The sequence below is a fragment of the Pocillopora verrucosa genome, chromosome 3 (assembly GCF_036669915.1).
Source record: "Pocillopora verrucosa isolate sample1 chromosome 3, ASM3666991v2, whole genome shotgun sequence".
Classification (NCBI taxonomy): domain Eukaryota; kingdom Metazoa; phylum Cnidaria; class Anthozoa; order Scleractinia; family Pocilloporidae; genus Pocillopora; species Pocillopora verrucosa.
Genome location: NC_089314.1, coordinates 6207839 through 6235837, shown reverse-complemented (window position 1 = coordinate 6235837; position 27999 = coordinate 6207839). Strand labels below are relative to the sequence as shown.

Here is a 27999-nt window from a genome sequence, read left to right as displayed (position 1 = left end):
TTTGTCAGGGCGCATGGGTCGTGAGGCTCTATGAATGGCATTGAGTTGGCGGTATTGCCAGCATCGTACACGGAGTAAAAACCGTAAAAGGTCAGATTGCTTCTTTTTGAAAAGCTCCTCAAGGTACTTGTATGCTCCCATTTTGTCCTAGGTCAGCTGGAAATTTGAATTCAAAGATACAATAATTTTAACACATATATGATACATGCTGAGCAACACATGGCTCAAATCTGGGACTTCAAATTTTTTAAGTATAAAATCTCCCTTATGGTGAACTTATAGAACCATCTAACATTGAACCTTCCATGTAAATAATGACAAAAACAGAAACTCTCCCAATCAGAATGCAAGGTAGTCATGAGAACTTCAAACTGAATTTTAACCCTCAAACTCCCAAAAGTGATCAACATGTAATTTCCCACTATAATAACAAAACATTACCCAGAAAACAGGTCATGAGAATACTCTACTCTACTCTACTCTTATCTAGATCTAACACCAAATTCTCGCAACTTATTTACAAGGAAATGTTTAGTAGCTAGAGGGGAGAATTGACAATCAGACCTTAGAATTTGAAGGGCTAAAGCTTGGCACAGTGCCCAATGTCATATTTTGAAATCGAGGGTAAAACTATAACCATTGCAGTAGGACTCTGACAAATAAGCCCCACAAATACTATAGTTGGTTTCCCAAAACCTTGTAATTGATCTACCATAAGACTGAATATTTAATTATCATAATTGGTGTTCCTAAAGACAGAGTTAAAGGCTATTATCTATCTGAGAATAACAATAATTTCTTCACAGACTTAGTTTTTTTAACGAACATACAAATAAACACATTGGGTAGTGGGATTTATGAAACAATGAAGAAAGACAGTAGTCATAGACTATGCCACAATTAGACCTCATTTCACATCTCCTTCTAGAACGTTTGACACATTTTCACCTTTACAAGAATGCCAAGATGCTCGTCTGTTCACTTTTTTGTGATGCACTTGTGTTCATTGTGCAGAAGTTTCACATATGCAGAACAACTATATCGATAAAAATTTCTGAAGTGATCTGCTCATTGCTGTCATCCCACTGAGATTGATATAGGAACGACACAGAATGTAGCGTAGCTTTTGTCAATAATAGAAGTAGTTATTATTGGTTCTTGTATAACACGTTAGAAGAGAACAACCCGTTATTAGATTATGTTAAACACTTGCTACACAATTCAACTAACTCGTACCGTTCCGAACATAAAATGATGAACAGATACAGAATTTGTAAACGTGCACCACGACAGAAAAAATTCTGAAACCATTGTATTTTTGTATGGTGAAGCATATTCTCACATAGTACTATGACCTTGAAATCACTAATTATTTCATTTTCTAAACCAAGCCAAATTCACTGCTCGAATGTTGAAATAATAACAACTTGTAAAGATTTCCTGATACCGAGAAACTTCAGACATTGCTTGAATCTAAGATAAACGTAATATAAAAAGGCAAAGGAGCAAAGTGGAAACAAATACTATCAAAGAATCTTTTCATATGAAATTTATCGTCTGATGGTTGCTTTAAAGTTAGGATGGTGGACGATTTCAAATGCTATTTCGCCTACCTCAGATCGCGAGAGAGCAAAGAGGGAAAGAGGACACGAGAGAGTAGCCTCGATTTGAAACTAGCTTCGCCCATGCGCAGTAACTAGCATAACGCAACCCGCCATTTTGTCCAAACAATATTTATGAAGTGTTGTATTTTCAAACAATTTCTGACTTTTGTACCGCGAAGAAAAGCTGTTTTTCCTTTCAGATGAACCAGGCAGAAAAAGGAGAAGAAGGAAATAGAGAGGAGTGGATGACAAAGTTAACAGACATGCGATTTCAGAGAGCAGACATGAACCGTCTGATTATGGACTACCTTGTTACAGAGGGCTTCAAGGAGGCTGCCGAGAAATTTAAAATGGAATCCGGCACGCAGCCTTGTGCTCCGCTGGAAAATCTCGACGAAAGGATTAAAATAAGAGCCGCTGTCCAACGTGGAGACATCGAAGAAGCAATCGCTCTGACGAACAAGTTAAACCCGGAGATACTCGACTGCAAACCGCATCTGTATTTTCATCTTCAGCAACAACGCCTTATCGAGTTAATTCGTGAAAAAGACATTGAATCGGCTGTTGATTTTGCCCAAAACCAGCTTGCTGAGCAAGGCAACGAATCTCCCGAGTTCCTGGAAGAACTAGAGCGAACTATGGCTTTGCTGGCGTTTGATAACCCTGAGGATTCACCGTTTGGTGAATTGCTGTGTACTTCACAAAGACAAAAGGTTGCTAGTGAATTGAATGCTGCCATTCTGGAAGCAGAACACAGAGAAACCTCACCCAAGTTGTCTAATTTGTTAAAACTATTGTTGTGGGCGCAAACAGAGTTGGACACCAAGAAAGCAAAGTTCCCCAAAATGGTAGATGTTGCAAACGGTACTTTTGATGGTTCACTCTAAGACAAAAAAGCTTGATGAATATTGAACGGTGAAAGGTATTTCTTTGACTAATAAAGCCAAACTTCGTACAGAAAGCATTGGTCTTCCCAAATCAAGGGGTGACCCATTCTAGACTTAAGAGAGCACAGTTTTGGTGGAGCATACACGTATTATGTGTTGGCTCAACTAATTTTCTGGGAAAGTATGTTCAACTCCAGTTACTTGTGAACTTGTGTACTCAATAAAGAGCCATACAATACTCTTGTAACAGTTGTAGGGTTTTTTTCATGGTATTGTGAGAAACAAAGGTAAGATTTCTCAAGTTTACGAAACATCTGTGAGTAAGAAACTAGTACATACCAAACAATGCTTGATTTTGTTATTAGAAATGAACAGAGCTTCCCTTTGTTGTCAGAAGCGAACAACACTTTAAGAGTTGTCAGAGGAACATATTTCTATTCTGACCATCATCTTCATGGTGTTATTGGAAACAAACATCACTTCGGTGATAAAGATTTCTCAACTTTATTGCTTATTTATAGTCAGAAAGTCTGTTCTTTCAAGTATTTGTTTCTTTGGGCAACTTGACTTTTGTGTTTGGGTGACATGACTAAAATTTCAGGTGACATGACTAAGGTTCCTCCCCTCTTGACTTGGGGTGAGATGACTTCCAGGCAACTTGACCAGTTACCTATGGGGATTGTCAATAAATAAGCACAAACCTTGCATGAACGGTTATTGTGTTACTTTTTAGGCATTGAAAAGGTGGTATGTAATCACTAATTTTTCCCTTTTTTTGACAAGAAAAAGAAAACAATGCATTTAGTTACATGAATTTTATGGAGTTTCATTGTTATGCCTAAAGTTTTTTTTTCTCCAAGAATTGGAATCACCCATGACAAGCATGGAAAAAGCTTTTCTAATCAGCAAATTAAAAAAAAAAACACTACAGAAATTCTCTTGCCTCGCATGCTAACATAATTTGGTTTAATAGCTGCAGTTTAAGAAGTCAGTGGCAGTTTCCAACCCCCCCTCACAGTTACAGATTACTACCTGGACTGGACTTGAGAGGGTGGTGGTCATTGAGCCTTACAGTTTATTTTTTGGGTCATCAGCAACTTGAAAACATACACAGGCTCCTGTGTGAACTTTTCATCAACACAGACAGGTAAAATAAGTCATAGGGGAGAAATAAGACTAATCTGGCCCATAATTATGAATCCTACTCAAGACCTGATAAAGTCATTTTGAAGGAGTAATTAAGACTGTTTTAAATTACAAGAAAGAAACTTTTAGGTTGTTGAACCTTCCTATGTTACACACTGTTTAATCCTCTAATGCAACCAGACAAGTAAGAATGAAAAGAAATATAAATTATCAGTTGATAACCAAATTATCCAAAATAACATCATAAGAATTATGGCAGACAGTGAGGAGAATTACTACCAAGATCTTCGAATTGAAAGGGTTATGGCAAGAAAGTCGGATAGCACCTCGGAGTTCTGTGGCAAGAACCACAAAAAGTAAAGTAAAGGACATCAGGTGCTTACATGTAACTACAAAATATACAGTAAATGACAGAGGTAAATAAATGAAATAATAGGCAACTGATGGTTAATTCATGGTTTTAATTGTGTCATTGCCTCAAAAAAAAAAAACACGGTTTATTTGAAATTACTAGGTAAATGGGATAAAGTGGTTGACCATGAAATGATGAATTGTACTTGTTATTTTTCATGTCATGTGCATATAACTAGTGAGCCAAACACCACATGTGACGGCTAAAGTCATCCATTGACTCATGAAAATGTTAAGTCAAAATTTTCATCATGTTTTTCATCTTGATGTTATCTCTGCAAAAATTACATTCTCACAGTTGAAAAGGCAATGATGGTTGGAGTTAATGAGGGCTAGCATCCAAAATATTGATCAAAAGAGTTTCGGATAGTTTTCGATTTCCTCTACTGTGAATTCTTCCAGTCTTTTGGGTAAGGGGGCTGGGCCTTCCAATTTGGCAAAAATATTCTCCGCGTACGGATGTTCATTGTCCTCAAAAAGGAACAATCTGTTCATCCAAATAGGTCTGAGATTGTTTTTCGGAAGCATTCCATAGACAGCCCTCCATAGGATCCTTGTAGCGTCTCGCTTGTGCAGCTCTCTTGCAGTTATAGATTTTAATCCACCCGGATAACCAGTGTGATGACGATAAAGTTTATTTTTCCACTTGGTACCAGATAAAACAATATGTCTCGTGTTGATCACCACAACGTAATCACCAACATCATCTGTATGATGGTATATAGGTTTTGTCTTTCCTTGCAAAACTTGGCTTAGATACGAAGCTAAGCGTCCATTGATCTGATCCTTCGCATCTACAAGATACCAGAGGCGAGCATGGGTTAAAAAACTTTGATTGGCACGGTTTAGGAAAGTCATTTTACACGCAACTGCACGCCGCAATGAAGCTGACCACCTTCACGATTCACGATCAAAATGGCAGCCTATATATCAATGCAAATTGCGCACGCGCAACCACATTTTCTAAGTCACTTATTCTATCTTGGATTGTCTCTCTAACAAAGTCCGCTGTGCAAGGTGAATCGGCATCTATTCGATTTTCAGGAAAGAGCAAATTCGCCATGGATCATCAAGGTAAAACACCACTAGATCGCTCAGTCAAGTTAAACATTGAGTATGACTACCGTTTCTTTTCTTCTCTGATTATTCAGTTCACGAACATCACATGAGTTCTCCATCATCTCCTGGTTATTTGCCGCAGTATCTCCTTGGCGGCAATTCGCCGGCTGCTTCGGTATGTTAGATTCAAGAGTAACTTAAATCTTTGATCGATTCATTGCTGTTTTGTTAATGAACACTGATCGCTTAGATTTTGTTTTTATGTACCTCTCTAAGAAAAATATTCGTTTATTCTTGAGTTGTTCATTATCATTTGTAATTTGTTTAAATTTGGCGCCATATTTTACGTATTAATGCTACTTACTACCAACGAACTCTTGCCTTTGACTACCCTTTTGATTTATTAATTTTCAAGGCGATTTGTGATAAAATTTCCTCATCAATTTCCTTGTCCTAGGATGATAAATTGAATGAACGATGGTGTCATTTGGTGAAAGACAGACATGCACAGAGAAAAAGAACTCCAAATACAGCATATCATTTAGAACCTAGTAACTTTGTGAGAGATCTCTTGTTAATAATTTACCAATAGGCTGCTTAACCCTGATAATAATGCACATGAAAAAATTACCTGCTTCTGATTGGCTTAAAATGAGGTCATTCTCATGTGACCCAAGTGCAAAGTTGTAGCATGAGTGCAAGGTGGTAATATGAGTGCAAATTACAAAGAGCGTGCAGATGCTTTCAAAATTTCGTCTGTCTTGACTTTCCGTGATGTTTTTTTTTCATGTACATTATTAACAAGTAGTAACTTGATTTCGATTGTAATTTGGTGTTGATAAGCACAAGGTGATTTTTCAAAGACAACAAAATTGTATGAGCCCGAAGGGTGAGAGCAATTTGCAAGTCATGTCATCACCTATTCTAAATTCCATGGGCATTTTACTTAGTTTTGTTTGTTTTCACAGCCCTTCCCAAGAGCAAGACCTTTGGGCTCTTCTATAGGATCATACAATGGAAGCCCTGGTCAGGCAGGAACATTCTCATCACCACGACAGTACCAGCATCAATTTGGAACACCACTTAGATCCCAAGGACTTGGAAACAAATTAGACAGGACACCTGCAAGGTTATATACTGCCTTAAATAATGTACAGGCCCAAAATATAATTGAGAATATAATTTCAGCAATTTTATTTTCCCGCCATACAACCACAAACACTGTACTAACCAGGTTGGAGAAAATGGGAAGGAAGCCCAAAAAAACCATAGGACTTATGAAGTATGGGCTTTCATAACTAATAGTGGAGCTCGCAGAGCGTAGCCCCATAACTATACAAAATACTAGTAACCCATCAAGCCGAAAAAATTTGGTTGTACAACTGTACGACTGTATGACCATACAAGGTGCTACTTTTAACATGCATGGTCAAGTGTACTGCGGGCACGCCAATGCCACCGCTTTGTCCAGTAGTCCAGTGGTCAGATGACCTGGGTTCTAGTCCTGGCCGGGGCAAGGCGTTGTGCCCTTGAGACGTGCAGGAAAAAAAAAATGAGAGTTCCACTTTTAGGCTTGGCTAAATCTATATGTATTAGTATGTTACTTACAGTGATGGAGGGACAGGGATGAAATAGGTAGACTAATGAAATGATAATAAGTACAAGTAATAATTTAATAGGGAGTGCAATTTGGTCTAAATGAGCACAAGTAAATATATCAAAAGCAACAAAATTGCACAAAAAATTGAAAAATACAAGTGCTTATTTACACCAAACTGCATGAGAAATCATGTTGTTACTTGTTAATACTTTCATGTAAAACACATCACAGATAGTCAAGAGTGACAAAATTTTGGCAGTGCACACATGCTATATGTACACATGTTACCACTAATTTTCAGCTAATCAGACAGGCTTTTTTTTTTCATGTATATTATTACAAACCAAATAAAAACAGAACAAAGTAAAACAAATACCTCACATCTTGCAGCCATACTGTGGCTAATTTTCTCTTTTCCTCTCTTTGAGCCAAACATATATGAAAAATCATGCATTTTGCCTGTTTTGTAAATACTTTATTTCTGTCTTTTTATTTAGATCATCTACTGTGGATTGTACTCCGAAAGATTCCATCAGTGCACCTCCTGTTGAAGGACTTTACGATGCGAGAAGTTCAGATTTCACAAATTCTCCTTTCAACAGAGAACAGGTAACTATGGCCACTGTACTACAGAAAAAAAGGTGAAAGATGAAGTGTGTTGTTCAGCCAAGTTTCCCCCCTCCCCCCCCCCCCCCAAAGCTGGAACTTATCCCAATTTCCTTAGCATGAAGTGACTACAAGTATCACTGCTCCCTTCTCAAAATGTGGTAAAAACAAAAATGCATATACGATTTTGCAGCCAAGTGTGTCACAGATATTCTTACCATATTTTGTAGCCTTCTTTGATCTATTACTTTACTGTACATACCCATGGCAGCATGCAATCTATTTGTGTTATATTGTTATCTTATAAAAAAAAAAAAAGCAAATGCTGATGTCATCTATGCATCTTAGTATTATTTTGTTGAATGATGAAATAATCTCCTGCGCCTTTTGCTCTGGTGGAATATCACTTGATCATTTGCCAAGTAGTGACCCTTTACACCCTTACAGCAGTTAGCGTTGGGTCGTCATGTTCGTTTGTTTGTAGTGGATGATATACTGTCAAAACTAAAAGGTTTTTTGTTTAACAAAGGAAAAGTAAAAGAAGTAATCATTTGAATAGGGAGTTCTTTACATTTTCATAGAGAAAGATTTGTTCCTTTCTTCAAGTAAGAATAGTGATCGTGTTCACAAGCATTTCGATCTAGTTGAAGTTATTATGTAAATAAATGTCTACCTTCTCGCCATTGGATCTTATTGAAAGTGACATGTGCAGGTGAAATGTTTTATCAGTATTAATTAGTATACCTTTTATATTGATGTTTCTCACTTATAATTATTGTGCGAAATGACCGCTAAGAATTGTGCGAACGGTCCAAAACTTGTGCTAAAAGACTTGTGTGGAAAGTCTTTTGTGCGAAATGTCCTGTATTCATATTCTCCTGTTTACTGTTTCCATACATTTTCTAAGGCGCTGACAAGGAGAATTTGTTTATCAATGGAGATAATTTTTAGTTGGTGATCATTTCCATTATTCCCATGACCTTTCTGCATGATGCAGGGGTTATACTTTCAGGAGAAATTATATGCAAGTCACTTTCAGAAGTTAAAAATTCTGTTTATACAGCTAATAGAATTGACAATGAATATTGAACAAGGTGATCCTAAGCCTGGAAACATACACAACTGTCTTGAAATTTCTGAACAATTTGGAAATAAGAATCCAATTTGCTTCACTCATCTCTGATTACTTCTGCTGATTATGATTTATTCTACAGCAAATGGATGTGACCATGGCCACTGCTGTTATGACATCTGTTAGAAAGAGTTCTGGATATTCTACCCCAGGTGGTAATGCCACAATGTCTGGTGTAGATTCACAACATTTCAGTCCTCAGCATGGCCCATTGTCTTCACCAACACAGATTGATCCATTCTACACTCAAGGGTTAGTGAACTTTTATAAATTATAGACATTTCTATCTAACAAATCCACAGTGGTTTAGCATGGTCTGTACTCTGATCGTGAAAGATATTTGTCATCACAGTGGTCAAAGTGTTGTGAACCCATGGCACGCAGCCATTGCGTGACACATTGATGTGTGTGGTTTTGTCTGTACTCTTACTGACAACAGTGAATTGGTCTATCAGATTGCGACATTACTGCCAATTGTGATAAAATAAGATATTCTTACACATTTTATGTGATCAATGTGAAATGTGATACCTTGTATATGGATGTGATGTGGCAAAGGGGTTCATGATGCTGGATTTTGTGGGTGGTTATTCAAGGAAATATGGTGATTATTTTACCCTTATCTGATACTGAAGTACAGACAGAGTAAGTTGAAGACAAATCAGATGGAAAGTCTACCCACGAGAATTTAAAAAAAAATTGAGTACAATTTGGTGACATGTATTTTAGGATGGCGATATCAAGTGATGACATACTAGATGAATGCTGGGTAACAGTATTTGGGTAAGATATATCTATTACTTAATATAGTAGATTTTTTTAATAATTCCAATATAAAAGAGCATAAGTTGACTAACATTTTCTTAATTTTTGTAAATGAATTTGTTTTAATTTTTTGGTAATCTTGTTCCTAATTATTAATTTGTTTATTTATTATTGTAATTATTATTATTATTATCTATTTATTATTTTTTTATTTGTCATTGTTTTTTAATCAGTTTCCCACCAGCTGCTTCCTCATTTATCCTGCAACAATTTTCTCAGTATGGTAACATCATGAAAAGTGTGGTAAGTTTTGCTGAGGTTGCTGTTAGTATGACTTTCAGATCATCACAAGGATCAAAAATAGTTCCTTTCAAGAGCATTTAAGGTCTGAAAACCTGAAAAGTTATTTGACAGAGTTAATGTAGACTGGGAAGAATGTGACCCAGATGTTTGATTTATGTTACAAGCAAAGGGGAGAAACTTTTTATTTAAAGGTTACTAAGGTTCACCTTGGTAACCTAAACAAGAAATTACTCAAGAAATTTAGACTTTTTTTGAAATGTTATGCAGCAACAATCAGTATTTTGCTGATATAAAATTGGAATTGAGTGAGAAAAATACCAAATCGTGTTCATAGCAGCAGCACTTAAAACAGAACAAGAGGTTGAGTCTATTGTAAGTACATGTCGTTAACCATTTACCTCCCATGAGTGACCAAGACAGGATTTTTCCTTACAATATCAATACAATATCAACCAGATAATTGATGAGAAAAAAGAAAATATTAATGTGGGGATGATTAGTTGATCCGATACTAAATTCTTTGAACTCACATTATAACAAGTGTATGGTTGACAGTAAGGAGAAGTACAAATTTGATCCAGGAGTTAAAGGGTTAATAGCTTTCACTTAGAAGATCCAACTTGAAGGTCGGGTCAATTTTCTCCTTTCCAGAATTGAACTAGTTATGAAATAATAGATGCATGTAAATAGTGCATTTGATGTGATAGTATTTTAAAACTAACTATCATGATTCCAAAATTTTATTTAGACATCCAAAGGGAACTGGTTGCATCTTCAGTATCAGTCAAAACTTCAAGCCAAAAAGGTGAGTAAAATAAAAAACTATTGCTAAGATTCTTAAGTTATCTAACCATTTACAGCTGTATAGCACATGTCAGGCACAGCTACTTCCCAATAAGTAACTTGTTTCAAATGGTAAGACCTTCTTTATACACTTATTTGGATAAATTTTCCTGCAAAAACAAAGCTTTTTCAATAAATCTCCAAAGAAGATGAAAGTAAAAAAAAACAACTTTACATTTTGGAATAGACACAAAGCATTTTAAAAACTGATCTTTTGAAAATGCGGATCAAAATAGCTACAGCTGTAATCTTTACATTTTTTCAGTGTACTCATTGAACCCTGGAATATTTATTTCATCTACTTTTCTCCCTCATTATAACATGTGCCATTCCTCTCATGAAAAATCCTGATGATAGCCTGTGTTTGTTTGAAGTTTAGAAAATGACTTTTACAGCATAAAATTACACAACAAGATCTGATTAATGACTGGAAATAATTATATGAAAATTTTGTTAGCTCAGTTGGTATAGCGCTGCACTGGTATCGCAGAGGTCATGAGTTCAAATCCTGTATGGGCATGAAATTTTTTTTCAGGTCTCATTTCAACTACTAGTTCAGTAGCGTTCATAGCTGCAAGGATTACTTATATCTAAAGATCTGACTATTTGTTTTCTTCAGGCTCTCAGTAAAAATGGAAAGATTTATGGCAGTAACATTATGGTTGGTGTCATGCCTTGTATTGAGAAGGTAAGATTTGGTGTTTACAGCATTTTACAGATCAACCACTGCCAAGTCCAGATAAATTATACATTAAATTTACTATTTTAGGTCCAGCTTCTGTTCCCTGAGGGGCTGGCAGTTTCTAAAAGGGTTATATCCAGCATTAAGCATCAGGTTCAGCTGGTGGGTCAAATCCTCTGATTGGATCTTTTTTCGGTGGAGGAGTGGAAGGGTGGGGGGGAGGGGGTAGGGGTTTGGGAAGAGTTATAAATTTAAAAATACCACCCCCTACGTCTCACAGATCTTAAATGATCAGTCCTTGAATTTCTCTGTCATTGAGCATTTAGAAAGGATGTTGCATTGAGTGTAATCTTCATTCAGCAGCTCTTTGAACTTTGACTCAGTAAGAAATGCAGCACATCTTAACACTTGCTACATTTTTTACTGTTAAAGAGTGTGATGGAAACCTTTGGGAAAGAGAATATGAGCACACCATTATCGTCAAACAGGAATGAAACCATGATGACATCTCCAACAGTGAGTAAACCTGTTCCAGTGCGACCATTGACTGCCGCTTACCAAGCAGCTCGAAGTGACCATCAGGTAATCTGAGTGAAGTCTTTATATGAGACAAACTTTACTTGAAACAGAATCACAAGTTAATAGCCAGGTTTTTTTAATTACATTTAAAATAGTGAAGCCAGTTGCTAAAATTTTAAGCTTACTTGTAAGCAATTTGTAGTTTTGTTGTTGTTTTTTTCTTATGGCAGTGACATATTATTTTGTTTCTGGAGCATATGTCTCTTTTCATTACTCAGATGATGACTTTGGCTCAAGTTGTCAAAACATCAGTCCTTCTCAGGACTACACTCACCTGGATAATCAGACCAAACCATTACATGTTGCGCCTTAGGTTCAAACCATTTATTGGATTAAATATTAATTGGGGAAAAAACAAAATGTAAGATTCTGAAACATGTATTTTTTTTGTTGGCAGGTTGTCTCCAATGGAGCCAGGAATCCACAGAAAGATGCAAACATTGTCTCTAAAGCAATGGAGTATATATTTGGGTGGTGAATGAAAGGATCTAAAATTCAGCATAGATATTATCTATTTCAAAATTATTTCAGAATTTGCCATGCATGTGAAACTAGGTAACAGATGTGATACTATTGTTATAGGAAGCCAAACTAATTTTAGAGCTTAAAAAGGAGTTTGAAATATAAAGATCCAAAGAATACAGAACAAATTAATGCCTTGATGAGGTCTGAGGACATTTTTTTGAACAACAGTAAAAAGAGTACTAACAGAAAGGGTAAGTTTTGATCTGGACTGGCGTGTGGTGTAGATAAATAGTAAATAAGTAGATGAACACAAGTCCAGAAAATGGATCCTGGAACAAACCTTTCCTGTATAAGCATCAATGTTTATTCTGCAATGTTTTTAAGAATGCTGACATTAATAAAGTCAATTAGTCACATATTCAGATATATGATAATAAACTTTTTTTTTGCCATGATGAATGTCCAACTTTCTGTGATGACCTTGGTACTATGAGAAGAGGTTTTTTTTGGAAATAGCAGCAAATAAAATATTTTTCACAAAGCCTATAATGCAGTCTCTTTCCTTTGTTGTTATTGTAAATAAAGCACAAATGGACCTTAAAATGAGTATGTTGACATGTGAGACCACAGACAGACCACACTGTGTCTGAAAGTTGCGTCTTTACATTACATCTCAGTCTGAATATCTCAACAAAGCTAGATGAAATGTTAATCACAGTTGTGGTATTTTTTTGCCCTTGTGGGCTGATTGAAGCATCTTTTTATGAAATTACTCCATACTGTTCTCCATGAACTTCCTAAGGTGCTGAGGAGGAGAATTTGTTTAACAATCCACAGCTTCTTCATTTGGTGATCTTTTCCTCAATTCTTGTGATATTAATGCTTTATTCAGGAAGCAGAAATAAGATGCCAGTCACTCTTAGGAGTTAAAGGTTTAATAGCACTATTTCATTGCTAATACTTAGATGACAAAAAAATTAAAAGAATATTGAAGTTTTCCTGTAAAATTGCCAAAATTGGTTAGCATTTTTACAATTTTATAGAAATGTACAAGTAAAACTGAAACAAGATGACTTATTAAAAAAAATTAGTGCTTCTAGAAATAATTCTCAGTCACGGAAATTTCTGAGTAAAGATTGCAAGTGTTTCTCTTGGAAGATGACAATGTTGATAAACTTCTAATCTCATTTGAAACATCTTTTTATGATCATTTAATTAGGTCCAATCCATCTAATAGCATACTTTCCTATGTAAGTGAGTGTGTATTGAATCTAAGGTAAAAATAATTATTTGTTTAAAGGTAAACTTCATCTTAGTCATCTGAAAAATGTCAACATTACACTCAGGGTAGAATTAATTTTTTCTTTACCTTGTACAAATGAGTCAGGCATGTCCAGTTCAGGGCCAATACAGCAGGAATAATTTACTTTCACTTGGAAAGGTATTTCAATCAAGAAAACATATATTTTCATCAAGACCAAACTATACACAGCCAAACTTGAAAATGCCTGTTGCACCAAATTTTCACTTAACATATGAATCCTGTAGTATCAAATTATCACTGAGATGCCAAGACCATTAGAAAAGTTGAAATCAAACTAGATGAAGTTGATTGCACAAAACCTTTCATTTCCCAAAATTTTACTGGATTACTGCAAAATTACTGTAATTATTAGTAATAACTATGTGCATGATCATTGTGAACAGAAATCTGCAGTCACATAAGTACTTGAAGATGGTCACTCAAAAAAGCAAATTTGCCCTGAACATGCATTTTTTAAAAGTCTAAGCATGTTATGATAATAGTTGATAATGTGGTGATAGGAAGCAGTTTTGCCATTGTTATTAAAAGATAAAATTGGGGAATGATGATCATTTCTCAACAATGAAGTACATTTGACTTCCAATAACTCAAATCTTCAAAGAGAAAATGAAAAGGTTCCTGTTTGAGTTATTGTTTGAAAGTGTGGAAATTTATATTGCAAGAAGAGAAGGCAATGAAGTAAAAAGGGAATATTGGCAAGAAATATTCAAGCTCCAATTAACTTTACAAAGATGTACTTTTGCTCTACAGTGTAATAAAACCCTAAACTAGTAATACCTGGCCTAGACTTAATACATATTATGCAATGCAAAAAAAATGTAGAGGAATACATCGTCCTTGTAAGAATTGTTAAAGCATGCCACTAACAACATTAAATTTGAATCTTCTGTTTGTAATTTTGGACTCTTCAAAAAATATTATGAGGAGATACAACTTTATGATTTGATTTAAAGTATTGCTCATATATTGAAGGTGAATTAAAAATTTTTTGGGCTCTTATTATCAGACTATCAAATGTGTAATATGTTTGAATTTTGAATTGTAAATGCAGATCTTAACATTTTTGCATAAATCAGTTTCATGTATCTGGCAAAATTAAGAGATTTCTGTTAGAGAAGAGTCAGACTGCAGCTTCAAAGGAAAGGTACAGATATTACACTTCCACAGACACAGAACAGAGTGAAATTTTGTATTGTCATTTCAACAGATGATAGTACTAAAATTTTACTTCATCAAGATTTAGAAGTGAAAAAAAAACCTTCTTTAAGTTTACAAATATATGTGTAGCAGTAGAATGTTTACATCTCATTGGATTGCTGAACAACATATGACATAGGTGGACATAGGAGGATATTGAATAGTAGTAGTATTTTTGTTAGAACTGTAGGGTGATGAAAACACTATGAAAGTTCTTTTTGATATGTGCACTTTACAAATACTGGTTATGAAAGATATGAGGACTGAGCAAAATTTCAGCTTGTATCATATGTTTAACCTTTTTTCTGAGAGCTTATTATTTTGCATTAGTAGTAAATAAAGCATATTCTTGAAAAGTCCTTGCAGTCTCCTTTTAGTACTTTTTTTCTGCTAAATACAGAATGAGAAATTTGAAAAAGAGAATCTAACTCTGAAAATGTGACACGAGTCTTCTACCCATGATGGGAAATAAGTGAAACAACCCAATGCCACTTTATGCTGCATGAATATAAAAGTTGAGCGATGAAAGGTGGGAAAGATGTCTGGAGGCTCACTGGGCATGTGCATAAGGACCTTACAAAAAGTGCTGAATTCATTAGTCTAGTCTTTGATCTCTCCACAGGGCACGGATATTGAGTAGGTGCATGGGTCTGCTTCCCGAAAGAAATAATTCACCAGGCCCGGGTTCTTCAAAGCTGGGTTAAGATAACCCATGGTTGGTGTGAAATTTGATTGCAGGTCTGAAGGCTTTAAAATAAAAATTCAGTTCAAATGTTTTTGCTTGCAATTTGATTATTGAATGATCTACATAATGATTTCCTCCATCATTAGGGAGCTTTCCCTTAACCCCCTCTGTAATCAACGCCAAATGTCAATTTTTTTGTAGGAGTCAGTAGAGATGTTATTATTGTTGAAATGAAAGTTGTACACGCTTGATGCGCTGTGTCTCATCCAAGAGACCAGTGAGTGTAAAAATCTCCGAAAGGAATTTTACATTTCTCGAGAAAGAAAATGAAGCTACTGTAAATAATCCAAACAACCTTACTAGCATTAAGTCGAATACGTTTGCAGTCATGCAGAAAAAAAATGATAATGACGATAACGATAATAATAACAATCCTGCAACAATTATATAATAGCAATAATGATGATCGTGTTCATGATAATTCAATAAACGACATTAAGGCTTCAACGAGTATCTATCTTTCGTTGTCTACCCTCGGCTGTTTTAGAGAAAAGTTGGCAAAGGAAATAAACCCAAGTCGGAGACTGTTACAGCAGAACTGAACCTCAGGAAGAAATGGTTTACTTCCTGCTTCGTTCCCGATTTGTCTAAGGACATTGGACATTTTTTGAACACTGAATTATTTTTCCTCTTAAAACCACATTTACCTCATTTCTCTTGTGCGGTTCAGTTCGATAGCGCAACGAATTTCAAAGAGCGCAGAAAAAAACAAGACTAATAATAAAAAGACTAACTAACCCCTATAGAGCCTGACGTTTAGTGGAAAACTGGGAACGAGAGCGGGTCAGACCATACATCATTCTGATTGGCTAAATTTTTTGATAACCAGCTGGCATGTCGGCGTGAAAGGCAAGCCCAAATCGTATGCAGCTGTTGTTCAATCAAGGAGTACCACGGCGTCTACTACGTGAAATATTTCCCGTCTGAGGGAGAAAGGTCTCCAAAGCTAAGTTATTTGGTGGGAATACTCTTAAGCGATAGATGAATTCGACAGCTTCAACGATGCAACCTCTTTTCCGATAACCAGCCATAGTTTTCAGGCCACGAGCCAGCGTGAAATACGAAAGTTATTTTTCGCATGCGCAGGAGAAATAATACCGTCATGAATAAGATAAAGTTAACGCTTCGTAAACGGGAAAGATTTCGATGTGTCATAATGCCGGTGACAACCTTCAGACTCGCTGGATCGAATAGTAACACCAAGGCTGTGCCAGGTAAACTTAAACGATTGTTTTTGTAGCTCGAAACTTTTAACTTGCGAGACTTTGTGTGTGTTGGTTGTTTTCAATTCTAGACCAGTTGGCATTCATAATTAAAAGCCTCACGCATGATTGAAATTCAATATGTATTATGTCAAAGAACTGAAATATTTTCGTCGCTCGAGTTATGTATCGCAGCAAGAGACAATACTGTAAAATTGTACTTTGAAGATAAATGTGTTTTTCTCATTTAATCTGGTTTTAATAATTCGATTGCTACTTTTTCAGGTTACCTAAAGGAGTTGAGCAGTAGTGGGGTTTAGGGAACGCTTCACTGATTATGTCTCGGCGGGGCTGTTGCGGTTTGTTTACTAAAGCGACAACATCTGAATTGTGAGTTCGTAATTATTTCATTTATGGCTTATTTCAATAAGTAATCATCGCAGAGAAATTTCAGCTCATTTTAATCCGTGCAAATATATATTTCTTGAAGACGTAACTAAAAGTAGCGCTTACTTTTAAGGACAATTATCGCGCGTTTGAAGAAAATTTGCGGTAATCTAGCCTGTCTATTTCGTCACGTGTTGTTATTGACCTGCTTCCGAATGTAAGTATCGGCCAATCAGAGCGCACTCTCGTCCGATGATTATTGTGACGTTTTCGGTGCGATCACAAGGGAGTCTGGGAAGTTTCTTGGATGTGTACTTCGAGTAGTCTGATCGGTGTAGGAATTGGAATTTCTTAGGGAGACTTTAAACGCTGCACAATCAGCTGGGTTTCACAAAATCGAAGTTTTTTTATGGTACAGTCAACGAAAATGACCTCTGGCACCATGAAAGGTAGAAATTTTTGGGATTTGTGGCTTCGTTTTAACGCATGCAGTACTGTTACGTTAGAAGGCACATCGAACGTTCGATTGTGACTCAAACGTTTGCTCAGCAAGCTTTGAAAACGCCTGGTATTTGAAATCTCTAATTTTTTCTATGGCTTCTTTTCTCTTTCAACAGTTTCAAGAAAGTTGCCTCCGCCAGAGCAAGACGGTAGAACAGTGAGTAGCGTTGTTTGGTTTCTTGAGTTCGAACGCTTCATTTTTACGTCGATCCATTGTTGTTCACTTCAAACAGAAGCGCGACTTCTCGTTGCTTGAATTTCAAAGCTCTCTGTTTCAATATTCCTGCAAAGATTTCTTGTCGATTGATCTAGTTTCAAATTTACATTTGTAGATTGTTCCGCAAACGAAGAAACGGAGAACGCTTGAAGATTTCAACACATTTTGTAGCCTAATCCTCGCATACGAAGGAAAGCAAGAGGTGAGATAGAATAGAGCTTATCATGCAATGTGCCTCTTACAAGTTTGGTCCATACATCCCGGTCATTCCTCTTTTAAACAACAAAAACTGCCTACTAGTAACGTCTTCGTCGAACCAAGCGCTTTTCAGCGTATTTTTCTTTGTGTTGGCCCACTAAAATTTTTGTCGGCTTCATGACACATACGTTGTTCAACGTGTTCTCTGAATAAATTTGTTGCCTGACTTCTTCATGTTGTTGTGTTTTCAGGACGTTCGTCAGCGCAATAGAAGTCCAAATTCGCTAGAGAGCGTGTCGTCGAGTACGGATTCGGCTTACAGTGAAACAGCTTCTTCACCGGCTAGTTCAAGTGGGGATGAAAGATTACTCGACGATGTTGATGAGGAATACAGCTCTGGTGGGTACAAGTACAGTTACTATGAAATTGCAACTCATTTATCGTCACTCAATTTCTCCTGAAAATGGAATTCTGGAAGTTTCTACTCTTAAGTGCGTTTTCTTTGATTTCTGGCTTTTTTAACGAAGGCGTGCAGAGGTCGCCAAAATGATGTCTTTCTTTTATTATTCGCAGATGACGAGTCGTGGAACAAAATCACATGTTACTGCCAAAAACCTTTCGCAGGTAAGCACTGTTTTTGCTTTAATTCAGATACTTATCCCTGAGTAGTCGTTCCTTTTAGTCTTTTATTACTCCAGTGTAATACGTGACACAGACAGAACGGAACTTCATAACATTTGAAACCTCGTCGGTACAACAAACCATCGATTCATTTAGCTTACATGTTATTCATTCGCTGGTTTTCGTCATGCAAATACTACACGTACTCTTTAAATTCTGCCTGATGCATGTCTGAGCTTCTGGAAACGGTATTTCCTCTTTTTATCTTGCCAACGAAACAGTAATTACTGTGAAATCAGTTCGAGTAGCGAACGGTGGGAGGAAAATTATGTATGTTGAGCTAACAGAGACAGTTTTCTGAACCTGTATGTGAAATTCGGAGTACCTCACGCTGCATTCTTCGCTGAGATAAAGGCTAACTGAGTAATAAGTTTCAAATCATAGTAGTGTCCTTCGTTTTCTTCTTTACATGTGAATGTATATTCCTGTGATCGATAAGCGCGAGAGAGAATTATCTAGTCTGGCAATACGGTCTGTTAATGCCATTCACACCCAACCATAGACTACCCAACTTCTCTATACTTTTATTGATAGCGAACCAAATGTAGGTTTTCTGTTTATTTTCTTTCCGTCGTTACGATGAACGGTGAAATTTTTCCAAATCTTAACTAGTATCTTCGATGTTTTGTGTCACTCATCTTTCACCAGTCGCGTAACGTTTCTCAGTTTCATGGTCGAGTTTTCCACTTCAAGTCAATTCAAGAGCATTTCTGAGTAGAGTTTTCTTTAAAAGCATAGCTTTAAGTTACTCAAGTTTATTTCAAAATCTGTACCTTGCGGATTTTCGATGATGTCTATGAAAAGTGTTTTGTTGTATGGACTCTGTAAAAGCATCGTTTCATCGTTATGAATGTAAATTGTTGTTCATTTTTAAGCTGGTCATACATGAACGACAAATTGTTGACTTAATTCGTTTCGTTGCTTTTCAGGACGACCCATGATCGAATGTTCCGAGTGTCTAACGTGGATTCACTTGTCGTGTGCAAAGATACGAAAATCGAACGTTCCCGACGTGTTCATCTGCCAGAAATGTCGAGACGCCAAACACACGATGCGACGTTCGAATCGAGTGCGAACTCAGCCGAAGACGAAAGCAATTAACCTAAAATCATAGTCAGTGTTTCTTTGTAGAATACTTTGGCACACCAATCACTTCTATCTAGTTCTTAGCTAGTCATCGCTTTCATTATGAAAATTTGTAATTACTGAGGCACCGAATAATGGTGAAATGTGGATGAAGTGCGAGTGACAGGCATAGTGAATGAATACTGCTGTTCGATTGTTTGTCGTTAGAAGAGCGAAAAAGTTGGCTCGGGTGAGGTAGAGTTTCACGTGTAAATTTCTTAGCAATTTCAAACCAAACCCAGTTTTTCACGAAACCTTGTACAGGAGCGCTTAAAAGATGTCATATAAGAGTATATATTTTATGAAATACTACAACTACATGTACATTACATGCACGCGCGCGATCGATTGCTACCGAGACTGTTCGTATGATGTTTGTATGTCCTTCATTGGACTGCGTCGTTACGGTTTGTATAAAAGAATACTAACGAATAAAGAAATACTTTACGTTATAAATCCTTGCATGTTTCTTCTGATCGACTACGAACTGGTAAGGAAAGCTTCGTAGCAGGGTACGGTGTGGAAGACTTGCCTGAGGCGGGGTTGGAGGGGCTAGATGTGAGACAATTTGGACGCAAATTTGTGTACCAGTAGGTGCGAAGATTTTCCTTTAGTTAGGAAATTGGTACTTGAGAAAAGCGAATTACAAGGAATTCGGAGTTTTGAGTGTAAGCAACACGTGAAGTTATTCACTCTCTGGGTCTCGGCTTACGCCTTTAGTAGCCTAAAGGATTTATTCGTGACTTAATCTTGTCGATACACAATGCTACGAGTCGGTGGGGGTGGGGTAGAGCGGGTTTCGATTTGAATGGCGCAGCACAAAGTAAATTGCGTCATTTTCCCCTTTTCGTCAATACCTTCACTGTTGGTTTGCTTAGGAAGAAGATTACTATCCTTTAGCGGTGATCGATATTCTACAATTTTTTGTAAGGTGACGTAACAAAAGTTGCATTCTTCTCTTGGACGAGAGCCTTGATTAACATTGGGGCTAAGAGGCCTTTGTCGTAGTCTGGAATGGGAAACTGACTACTAATATAGGTTTGAAACAGTGAATAGAAAATTCAATGAAATTATCTCAGTGGGAAGCTGAAAAAAGGGCATATCAGATCCCCAAGGGAAGACCGGGAAGTGACGTTCGCACCATTTACCGGCCGCGCGCTTGCGTTTTCATTTTCATCTGTGTTGGGATTTAGATTTAGCAAATAAAGATTTGTTTGACTTGCTTCGCAAATGGTTCAAGTCCCATAATCTTAGGATCTTTGCTTTCTATTTAGTTCGACAGACCCAATCCTGAAAATAGCTGCTCCCCACCTTCAGCTGAGCTGGCTGGCAAATTTCCAAGAGAATCCTGGCTGGGACGGCATTTTTCGCATGATATTTTCTGGGAATTTTTCAATTTAACTTGACATAGCTGACAAAATTATCATGATGTTTTGATAGCTGACAATCACTCACTGCTCTCCTTTTCCTGACACCGAGACAAGATATTAGATAGGCCGAAGGTCAAAAAAGGATAAACGTTTTTCTACCGTTGAAGTCAGTTTCTAATCAACACCAACTGATCTTTTCCGAGTGTGCGATGCGAAGATGCATGGACGAGACAATAAGGACAATCAAGTTGACTTTCTGACGCTCGTAATTTGAAGAAAATCTCTGATTTCTCGCGAAAAGTTACCCTTAGATTATACTAGTTGGGACTTTGATTCTGGTCAAAGTCGCTGGATGAGGTAAAAAATACCTTCGGCTTGTACTGGCTGGCACTGAGGAGGGGTTAATTCTATCCCACGAAGATTATTTGTTTCCAAACACGACTTTTTAGAACTCATTTTGTTGTCCTATGGAGGAAATAAAACTTTTTTTAAAAAATGTTCGTTCCTCCCGATTTAACCAAACTCACAAACTTAAAATTTGTAGAGGGAACCAGCTTTGGTAGATTCGTGAGCAATAGAAATAGCCGCTGATTGATCTTTGGTAGGGAAAGATGCTATGCTGTGATACAAAAAAACGAAAAATGCGGAACGATTGAAACTGTATAACTTAACGCGTGTTCAGATCACAATGTAATTCGTGAGTTATTCTTCTATTCTGCGCCAGTAAGCGGCATACTGTTTAATTTCTCTTTAATTCTCATGCTGATAAAAACCAAAACGCAGTCTCTCTGAACTCATTTATAACAGTGAAATATGACGAGGGAGTCATTTTACAGGAAGTGTTTTTGACTAGGACATATGGAAGTCGCCCTTGATTACTCTTCTTCCAGCGCTCAGCACGCGCTTGCTCACATGGTCAGCTATCTTTGCTAGCGTTACTAAACAGCACGCACGTTTACCGGAAACGTGACAGAAGGCAGCGTTATATAATGCCGAAATCCAATGAGAAACAGATCAATACTGTCACGTATAGGTGTACTTGTTTCCCAGCAAGATGGAAAATTGCAAGAAGGAAATTGCTTGAATAATACCTTTGAAATTTTTGATCAACCACTGTAACAAAAACGATAAAATATGACTTTTCACAGGTTCTGAGTGAATGAGTTCTGGCTCGGAGCGTTTTTTTGTAAGATCGTCCCCTTTGAATCCAGATTTAACCGGATTAGTACAGATTAGTTCTTTAGAAGTGTCTTGCACACCTTTCAACCACACTGATATTACGTCGCTCAATGTACTGAGAGTGTAATTACAGCAGCCAATATCACAAGACGTGAAGGAGTAGGTTAGATTACGGATAAACCCTGGAGTGATAAAGTTATAGTTACATCTGATTGGTCGACAAGGTGGTCCGAGTTTTCAACGGACCAGGGAAGAGGCTGCAGTAACGCAAAGAAATGTCTCTACGGTTTTCTTTCGCCAATCCATTGCTTTAACTCGTAAGGTATACCTCATTTTTGTTGGGTTTTGGGAATAGGTCTCCTTGGCTGTTATTATCAGGTTCACGTAATCTGATAACCTGCAGACCAGATATCCCTTTAGGCTGACCACTGGCGGAAATCTGTACTCATTACCCACTTATGTCATTAGTTTCGCCCCCAGTCTTCGAGTCACGTAATTGGCCAGGTACACTTTACACGCAATAAGGGTCTGGGTACGAGATCAAATATGACCAGGCAATACAAGAACGTTTCATAATTTAGCGAAAAACGACGATGATTGAATGTTTATACAATAAAATTACCCTATTGACAAGCAATGTTTTCGTTTCCAGAGATTCGTATTTTTAAACTCGTATTTTTTCTTCTCGTGACAGAAGAAAAACAGCAACACAACCTCTTGTTAGAACTCCGCGAAGCGACCGATGATCTTCGCTTACAAAATATCATCAAATTGTTTAGTGGAAAGGTGGTGAGAAGGAAATCATATACAACTGGTAAAATTGCTTGATTTAGCTTCAAATACTCAGAAGTAAAATGGTGACAAATGTATGCCAGAGAGTAAAGAAAATTGAGAGGAGATCTTAGGCGTCGAAGAGATAAAGTGTGCGTATTTACTTTCAGGGTTGAGTGTCACGACAAAATCAGCAATTTTGTGCGCAGAAATCGCCGAGGTCTTAAAGATATCCACAAATCTCCAACGAAAACTACCAAATTCTCCAAGCTTGTAACTTTAGCGAAAGAATGCTTTACAGTGACTAGGTAGCTGCTTCCTTCAAACGATGATCTCATCCCCATAGTACCTGTTAGTTTCAATAAATTGTCATGCCCATTGAGCATGCATTGTGTTTCTTCATAACAACCTGTCAGTTGTCACTCCAGAACGGCTTTTGGCTAGGAAAATCCCTCGCTCCGTCAGGAAAGGGGCGGACAGTTCTTACCAATAAAGTCCTCGCTATGCTTTGCTTGTTGAAGTTGTTCAGTGACTTAAAGATTCCTGTTAGGCTCCTTTGATTCAAAGTGAGGGGTAAAGCTCTTCCAAGGAACCTAAACACAAACCACACCTCGACGTTTGTAACCAGCACAACGTTTATGTCGTGGGTTACAACATTCGAACACAACGGTGGAGTGCAAGGTAAGAACAAAACCAAGCGTTAAATATACTTTAGAAATTATCAGAGGCTGAGCTTTTTAAGTTGCATTTTGCATTAGTTGGGACTTGCAATTCAGTAAATGTCTGGGCATTTTTCACTGTGGACCAAATAGGGTAAATGCGACGAGATTTGATATCAAACTGGTTTTAATTCAGTTTGCAATGAAACAACATTATTTTAACTGAATGAATCTCAACTGCGCCAGCTGAGACAAAGAATAGTTTTAATAAATGAAATTCATAGTGTTAAGTTGGAAAATTACCTTGATTTATACCTCTTTAGTCATATTTAGTTTTGTTTGCTCTTTTGAGACACACCTGCAAAATTTGATTGATTTTTAAGATATATCGGTGAACATGACCCATCACTGCTGGAACTAAAAGAAAAGTGGCTGAGAGCAATTGTAGTAAAATCGATCAATAAGTCGTGTTCTTTTAAATAAAAGTTTAGCAAATATTAACGCACAAAGAAATTATTTTTATAAAACATTATTTGGGTGTCGCTCCCAAATATCGTTTACTGGAAGTACGAGAGGGTTAAATCTTCGTTTTTCTCGTACCATTTTCCTTTAGTCTTTTACAATTTTTTTTTAGCTGCGGCTTTTGAAAAAAGATAGGAACCCCTCCTCACCCCTCTTCTATAATATTTTGGGGGTAAATCTACTAAGTTAGGGCTGAAGAAAAAAACACGAAACTGATGCCTGGTATGTGTAACAGGTTACGACTTTTAATAACGGTACAGGCAGCAGGTCTCCGGCACGCGATTGTATGAAGAACACAATCCTTCTTCAGGTTTTTTCGCGTGTTATCCAAATTTTTCTTTTGCGTCTGTAACCACGACAGTTTATATTTTATGGGCTTTCATTCAATCTGTGTCCGTTGGTAATATTTGCCTCATTCCATGTTCAGACAGTTTTGAAAATATTTGACCTGTTTATTGACATACTGATATCCATCTAATGACTCGACCAGTCAATATTTGCCGCTCGGGGAGGGGGGGGGAAGGGAGGGTTCGAAGAATAATTGTCGAGTGACGATAAAATTTACCTGATCCTCTTAACCCTTAACTCCCAGATAAAATTCTCCTTACTGTCAACCATACAATTATTATAATGTTACTTCAGAGAATTTAATATCGAATCAACTAATTATCCCCAAATTGATATTTTTCTTTGTTCTCATCACTTATCTGGTTGATATTGTATTGATACTTTAAGGAGAAATTATGTCTTGATCACTTATGGGAGAATGGGGTTAACTAACTGACAATCAACTTAAAATGTTGTCAGTTGAGGGTAATTAAAACTTCCAAACCACCATTTGATCCACAGTGTCTTCAGTAAAAAGGCACTGAATTTTCTGGTAAAACTTTATCTCCTACTGTTTCATTTTCCATCAGAAGGCTACTTTGGCCCTGGTATGGGGTCATGTTCTGATTAGTCTCGCCTCGATCTTGATTTCTGAAGCGGTAATCACGGGTGGAGGAATTCTGGGATGCAAGCCATGCGCAATAGATGACTGCAAAAACGAAACAAACTGTCCTCTTGGTTTCGTTATGGACGTCTGTAATTGTTGTACCAAATGTCTTCGGGTTAACGGTAGGTTTTGTCTCCAATTATGGTATGACATTCTGGAGAATGTGTTTTCAATTGGAATTCCAAACACAAGCAAATCTATGACCGAATGTTGATCAACTGTAGCAAATTAAACATCAATGGAGCTATTCCTTCAGACGTTTTTGCGGCGATTTTTGATTATCTATAAAAAAAAATGAGAGGAAAATTGCCGGATTCATTTAAGTCTGCGAAAAATTATTCCTTTATCTCTCTGTTAGTGGAGATAAGCGAAAAAGTAATGTGCGAATTATGGTTTTTGCGTTCAGCTGTTTACCAGGTAATCGCACTCTACGCGTCTGCGTATCACTTTTCGTGTGCCTGCATTTCCACTCCTCTCAACTAGCTGAAGGCCTGGAATAGACTATATATATATACCATATATATTGCCGTAGTTAAATCTTGCTTTTAAAAGCCGTGCGTTAGGAAAGCAAACGAGTCCTGTCAAATTTTTTTCTCTGGTGAAAAACCTCAGATTATAAAAAACCTGAAACCAGCCGGGGTGTTCACTGAAAACTCGTCTGATCCACACTAAGGTTCAGTGTTACAAAAACTGTACGTTGTCATGGTAATTTAATGTGGATTAACCCTTATCGTGCCTCAAAACAAATTTTGATCAGCTGGCTTTTCCTACTTTTTGGTGTTAGATTGTATCATTCAATGAACTGTTTTGGACTTCAGTGACAAACTTCACACGTTCGCCTTTTAAAAAATGGTTAAATGAATGTTTAAGATCTTTTCACAGCTCATTTGTTTGTGTTTTGCAGGTCAGACTTGTGGTGGCAAGGGTTATGTCGTCGGCCGCTGTGCAAAGGGATTAAAATGCAATTTAGCTAGTGCTTCTTATCAGCATCCTGTAGGAATTTGCATCTCACTTATCAAACCCACTTCTCAACCAGCTCAAAAACTCTTAATAGACAGGCCTATTAAAGGCGGGGAAAATTTTCCTCGACAAGACATTCCAGGTAGTAATCACCGAAAAGAGGGGAACGATTTACCAGGTGATGATGCGAAATATTACGTTCACCCAAACGGAATGTGGAGTATACACACTGTTAAAATTCAAGATGATATTGCAGCGAGTAAAGTGGAACCCACTGCGATGAATTCAACAGGGAACAAAACACATGATCAGGCACTGCACAAGAAATCCACCAAAGGTATAATCATGTTCATGAGTGTAAATCGTTATTAGGTTCAGGTTGCTGGCCTTTTAAGGTTGGAACTTTCAAAATTACATTGGCTAATGATGTGAAAGAAAATCAAAGAGAGAATTTCCCTTTAAAGACAGTGACACACGCCAAACTAAAACGGCTGCTCTACCCCAAACAAGAAAAATAGCAAAAACAGACAAGAGGCCCCACTTCAGCCCCGCCTCCTTTTTTATGCTCTCGAATGTGACAAATTAAGAATAAAAAAGGAAAGGAAAAAAGGAAAATGAAAACAAACGAAAAAAAAAACAAACATAAAGAAGATTATAAAGGACGGAGATTACGGCGACAGCTGCGAAACTACCACGGTCTATTTCTCTTTCACTCACTTTTCTTTCACTTCACCGCTCTTAGCTAATAATTCATCAACAAATGAGCTAGCAATTTTCTTCCTTTAATATCCACTTCTTTAAATTCTCTATAACTTAGTGAGTAAGTAACACTGTATTCATCAAGTACAAAAAATGTCATTCAGCTTCTTCATAGTCAAAATGTCTTATTACGGTGAGAATGATGTATTGACTTAGTTTGTTGTTTACATTTTTCAGCTTCGGTACAAGATTCGATTCCAGATGTTACTCCGGCGGTGATTTTCGTGGCTGCAAGTGGAGCCATATTTTTATGTCTAATTGGTCTGCTATTTCTCCCCATTTCGCGAAAAAGAGGAAACGCGAAAACCTCGCAAACAAATTTACAATGAAAAGGAATGCTGAATTTTAGCAATTTTGTAGCCTAAGTAAGTTATTAAAATGTTTATTACAACAAGATGCACGTGATAGCCGCAAGGGCAATAGCAAAAAGCCGTTCAGAAACATCTACTCATCTGAATTTCGCCTTCAAGCTTAGATGACTAGTGGAAGGACCTCATCCCTGTCGATCTAGTTCTGTTCAAAACAGTCTTAATATTTCAAATGATGAGTCCCATGTTATCCGATCCGAAGTTACGTTCAGAGTTTCAAAAAAGAAACCAAAAACAATCCTATGCGCTCGTCCCGAATTTTAGTAAGTCCCAAAGCGCTAGTTTTCATTTCTTCATTCGTTTGATTGAGTGAATTTCCTGGACCCTATTTGTATGTAGAATTGAAGCGTCAAGCCTTGAGAATGAATAAATACAGAAGTCACGTGAAGAAACAGTCTCTTTTTATCCCGCTTAAGAGTGTATTAGAGACGGTGTTCTTAAAATCTCCGATCTCCTAGATAGAGGGCCAGCTGACTGAGGACCAGAGACCCACTGGGCCGCGGGTAATTGGAACAGTATCGATTGCAGAAATGCATAAGATCATGAAGGAGGGAAAAATCGTGTCACTTGTAGTATTATGGGTATTCGTAACAGCCTTAGAATAAATCACCGTCCACTCGTCGATCGATGTGTCGTCCACAGTCGGTAGATGGTCGCCACCGATTTCTACCCATCGGGAGCTGCGATATGGTCGGTATTTTACACGACGCTGTACAGGAAGCTAACACTAACCGCATCGGTATAGCGGGCTCTAGGGT

At 37.2% G+C, this 27999-nt stretch overlaps 5 protein-coding genes across 5 annotated transcripts; 4 read left to right on the top strand and 1 right to left on the bottom strand.

Moving 5' to 3' along the window:
• Window positions 1–1713: 1713 nt before the first annotated feature.
• Window positions 1714–2839, top strand: LOC131777391 (glucose-induced degradation protein 8 homolog). Its single transcript, XM_059093684.2, has one exon. It carries the CDS (start codon window positions 1805–1807, stop codon window positions 2489–2491), a length of 687 nt encoding a protein of 228 aa, XP_058949667.2. The 5' UTR covers window positions 1714–1804; the 3' UTR covers window positions 2492–2839.
• A 684-nt stretch (window positions 2840–3523) lies between these two features.
• LOC136279750 (large ribosomal subunit protein uL13m-like) lies at window positions 3524–4968 on the bottom strand. Its single transcript, XM_066163816.1, has one exon. The coding sequence runs from the start codon at window positions 4904–4906 to the stop codon at window positions 4400–4402; it is 507 nt and encodes a 168-aa protein (XP_066019913.1). The 5' UTR covers window positions 4907–4968; the 3' UTR covers window positions 3524–4399.
• A 54-nt stretch (window positions 4969–5022) lies between these two features.
• LOC131777312 (nucleoporin NUP35-like) lies at window positions 5023–12537 on the top strand. The gene is made up of 11 exons (XM_066163815.1): window positions 5023–5122; window positions 5200–5282; window positions 6076–6236; window positions 7205–7316; window positions 8528–8697; window positions 9175–9228; window positions 9444–9513; window positions 10262–10318; window positions 10976–11044; window positions 11471–11620; window positions 12015–12537. Exons 1-11 carry the CDS (start codon window positions 5110–5112, stop codon window positions 12093–12095), a joined length of 1020 nt encoding a protein of 339 aa, XP_066019912.1. The 5' UTR covers window positions 5023–5109; the 3' UTR covers window positions 12096–12537.
• Window positions 12538–17070: 4533 nt separating this feature from the next.
• Window positions 17071–20115, top strand: LOC131777396 (PHD finger protein 23A). The gene is made up of 6 exons (XM_059093689.2): window positions 17071–17386; window positions 17555–17595; window positions 17771–17857; window positions 18105–18252; window positions 18427–18477; window positions 19464–20115. The coding sequence occupies exons 1-6, from the start codon at window positions 17347–17349 to the stop codon at window positions 19646–19648; spliced, it is 552 nt and encodes a 183-aa protein (XP_058949672.1). The 5' UTR covers window positions 17071–17346; the 3' UTR covers window positions 19649–20115.
• Window positions 20116–23464: 3349 nt separating this feature from the next.
• On the top strand, window positions 23465–27609 carry LOC136279857 (uncharacterized). The gene is made up of 4 exons (XM_066164228.1): window positions 23465–23660; window positions 25078–25276; window positions 26059–26451; window positions 27051–27609. Exons 2-4 carry the CDS (start codon window positions 25234–25236, stop codon window positions 27200–27202), a joined length of 588 nt encoding a protein of 195 aa, XP_066020325.1. The 5' UTR covers window positions 23465–23660; window positions 25078–25233; the 3' UTR covers window positions 27203–27609.
• Window positions 27610–27999: the final 390 nt, after the last annotated feature.

Excerpts from the sequence above, each read along its gene's own strand:
- LOC136279857 (XM_066164228.1), top strand. The coding sequence starts at position 25,234 with ATGGACGTCTGTAATTGTTGTACCAAATGTCTTCGGGTTAACG. Across the intron at positions 25,277-26,058 it reads CAAATGTCTTCGGGTTAACG|GTCAGACTTGTGGTGGCAAG; the intron begins GTAGGTTTTGTC and ends TGTGTTTTGCAG. Across the intron at positions 26,452-27,050 it reads GCACAAGAAATCCACCAAAG|CTTCGGTACAAGATTCGATT; the intron begins GTATAATCATGT and ends TACATTTTTCAG.
- LOC136279750 (XM_066163816.1), bottom strand. The coding sequence starts at position 4,906 with ATGACTTTCCTAAACCGTGCCAATCAAAGTTTTTTAACCCATGCTCGC.
- LOC131777312 (XM_066163815.1), top strand. Across the intron at positions 7,317-8,527 it reads CTCCTTTCAACAGAGAACAG|CAAATGGATGTGACCATGGC; the intron begins GTAACTATGGCC and ends TTTATTCTACAG. Across the intron at positions 8,698-9,174 it reads GATCCATTCTACACTCAAGG|GATGGCGATATCAAGTGATG; the intron begins GTTAGTGAACTT and ends CATGTATTTTAG.
- LOC131777396 (XM_059093689.2), top strand. The coding sequence starts at position 17,347 with ATGGTACAGTCAACGAAAATGACCTCTGGCACCATGAAAG. Across the intron at positions 17,858-18,104 it reads CATACGAAGGAAAGCAAGAG|GACGTTCGTCAGCGCAATAG; the intron begins GTGAGATAGAAT and ends TTGTGTTTTCAG. Across the intron at positions 18,478-19,463 it reads CTGCCAAAAACCTTTCGCAG|GACGACCCATGATCGAATGT; the intron begins GTAAGCACTGTT and ends GTTGCTTTTCAG.
- LOC131777391 (XM_059093684.2), top strand. The coding sequence starts at position 1,805 with ATGAACCAGGCAGAAAAAGGAGAAGAAGGAAATAGAGAGGAGTGGATG.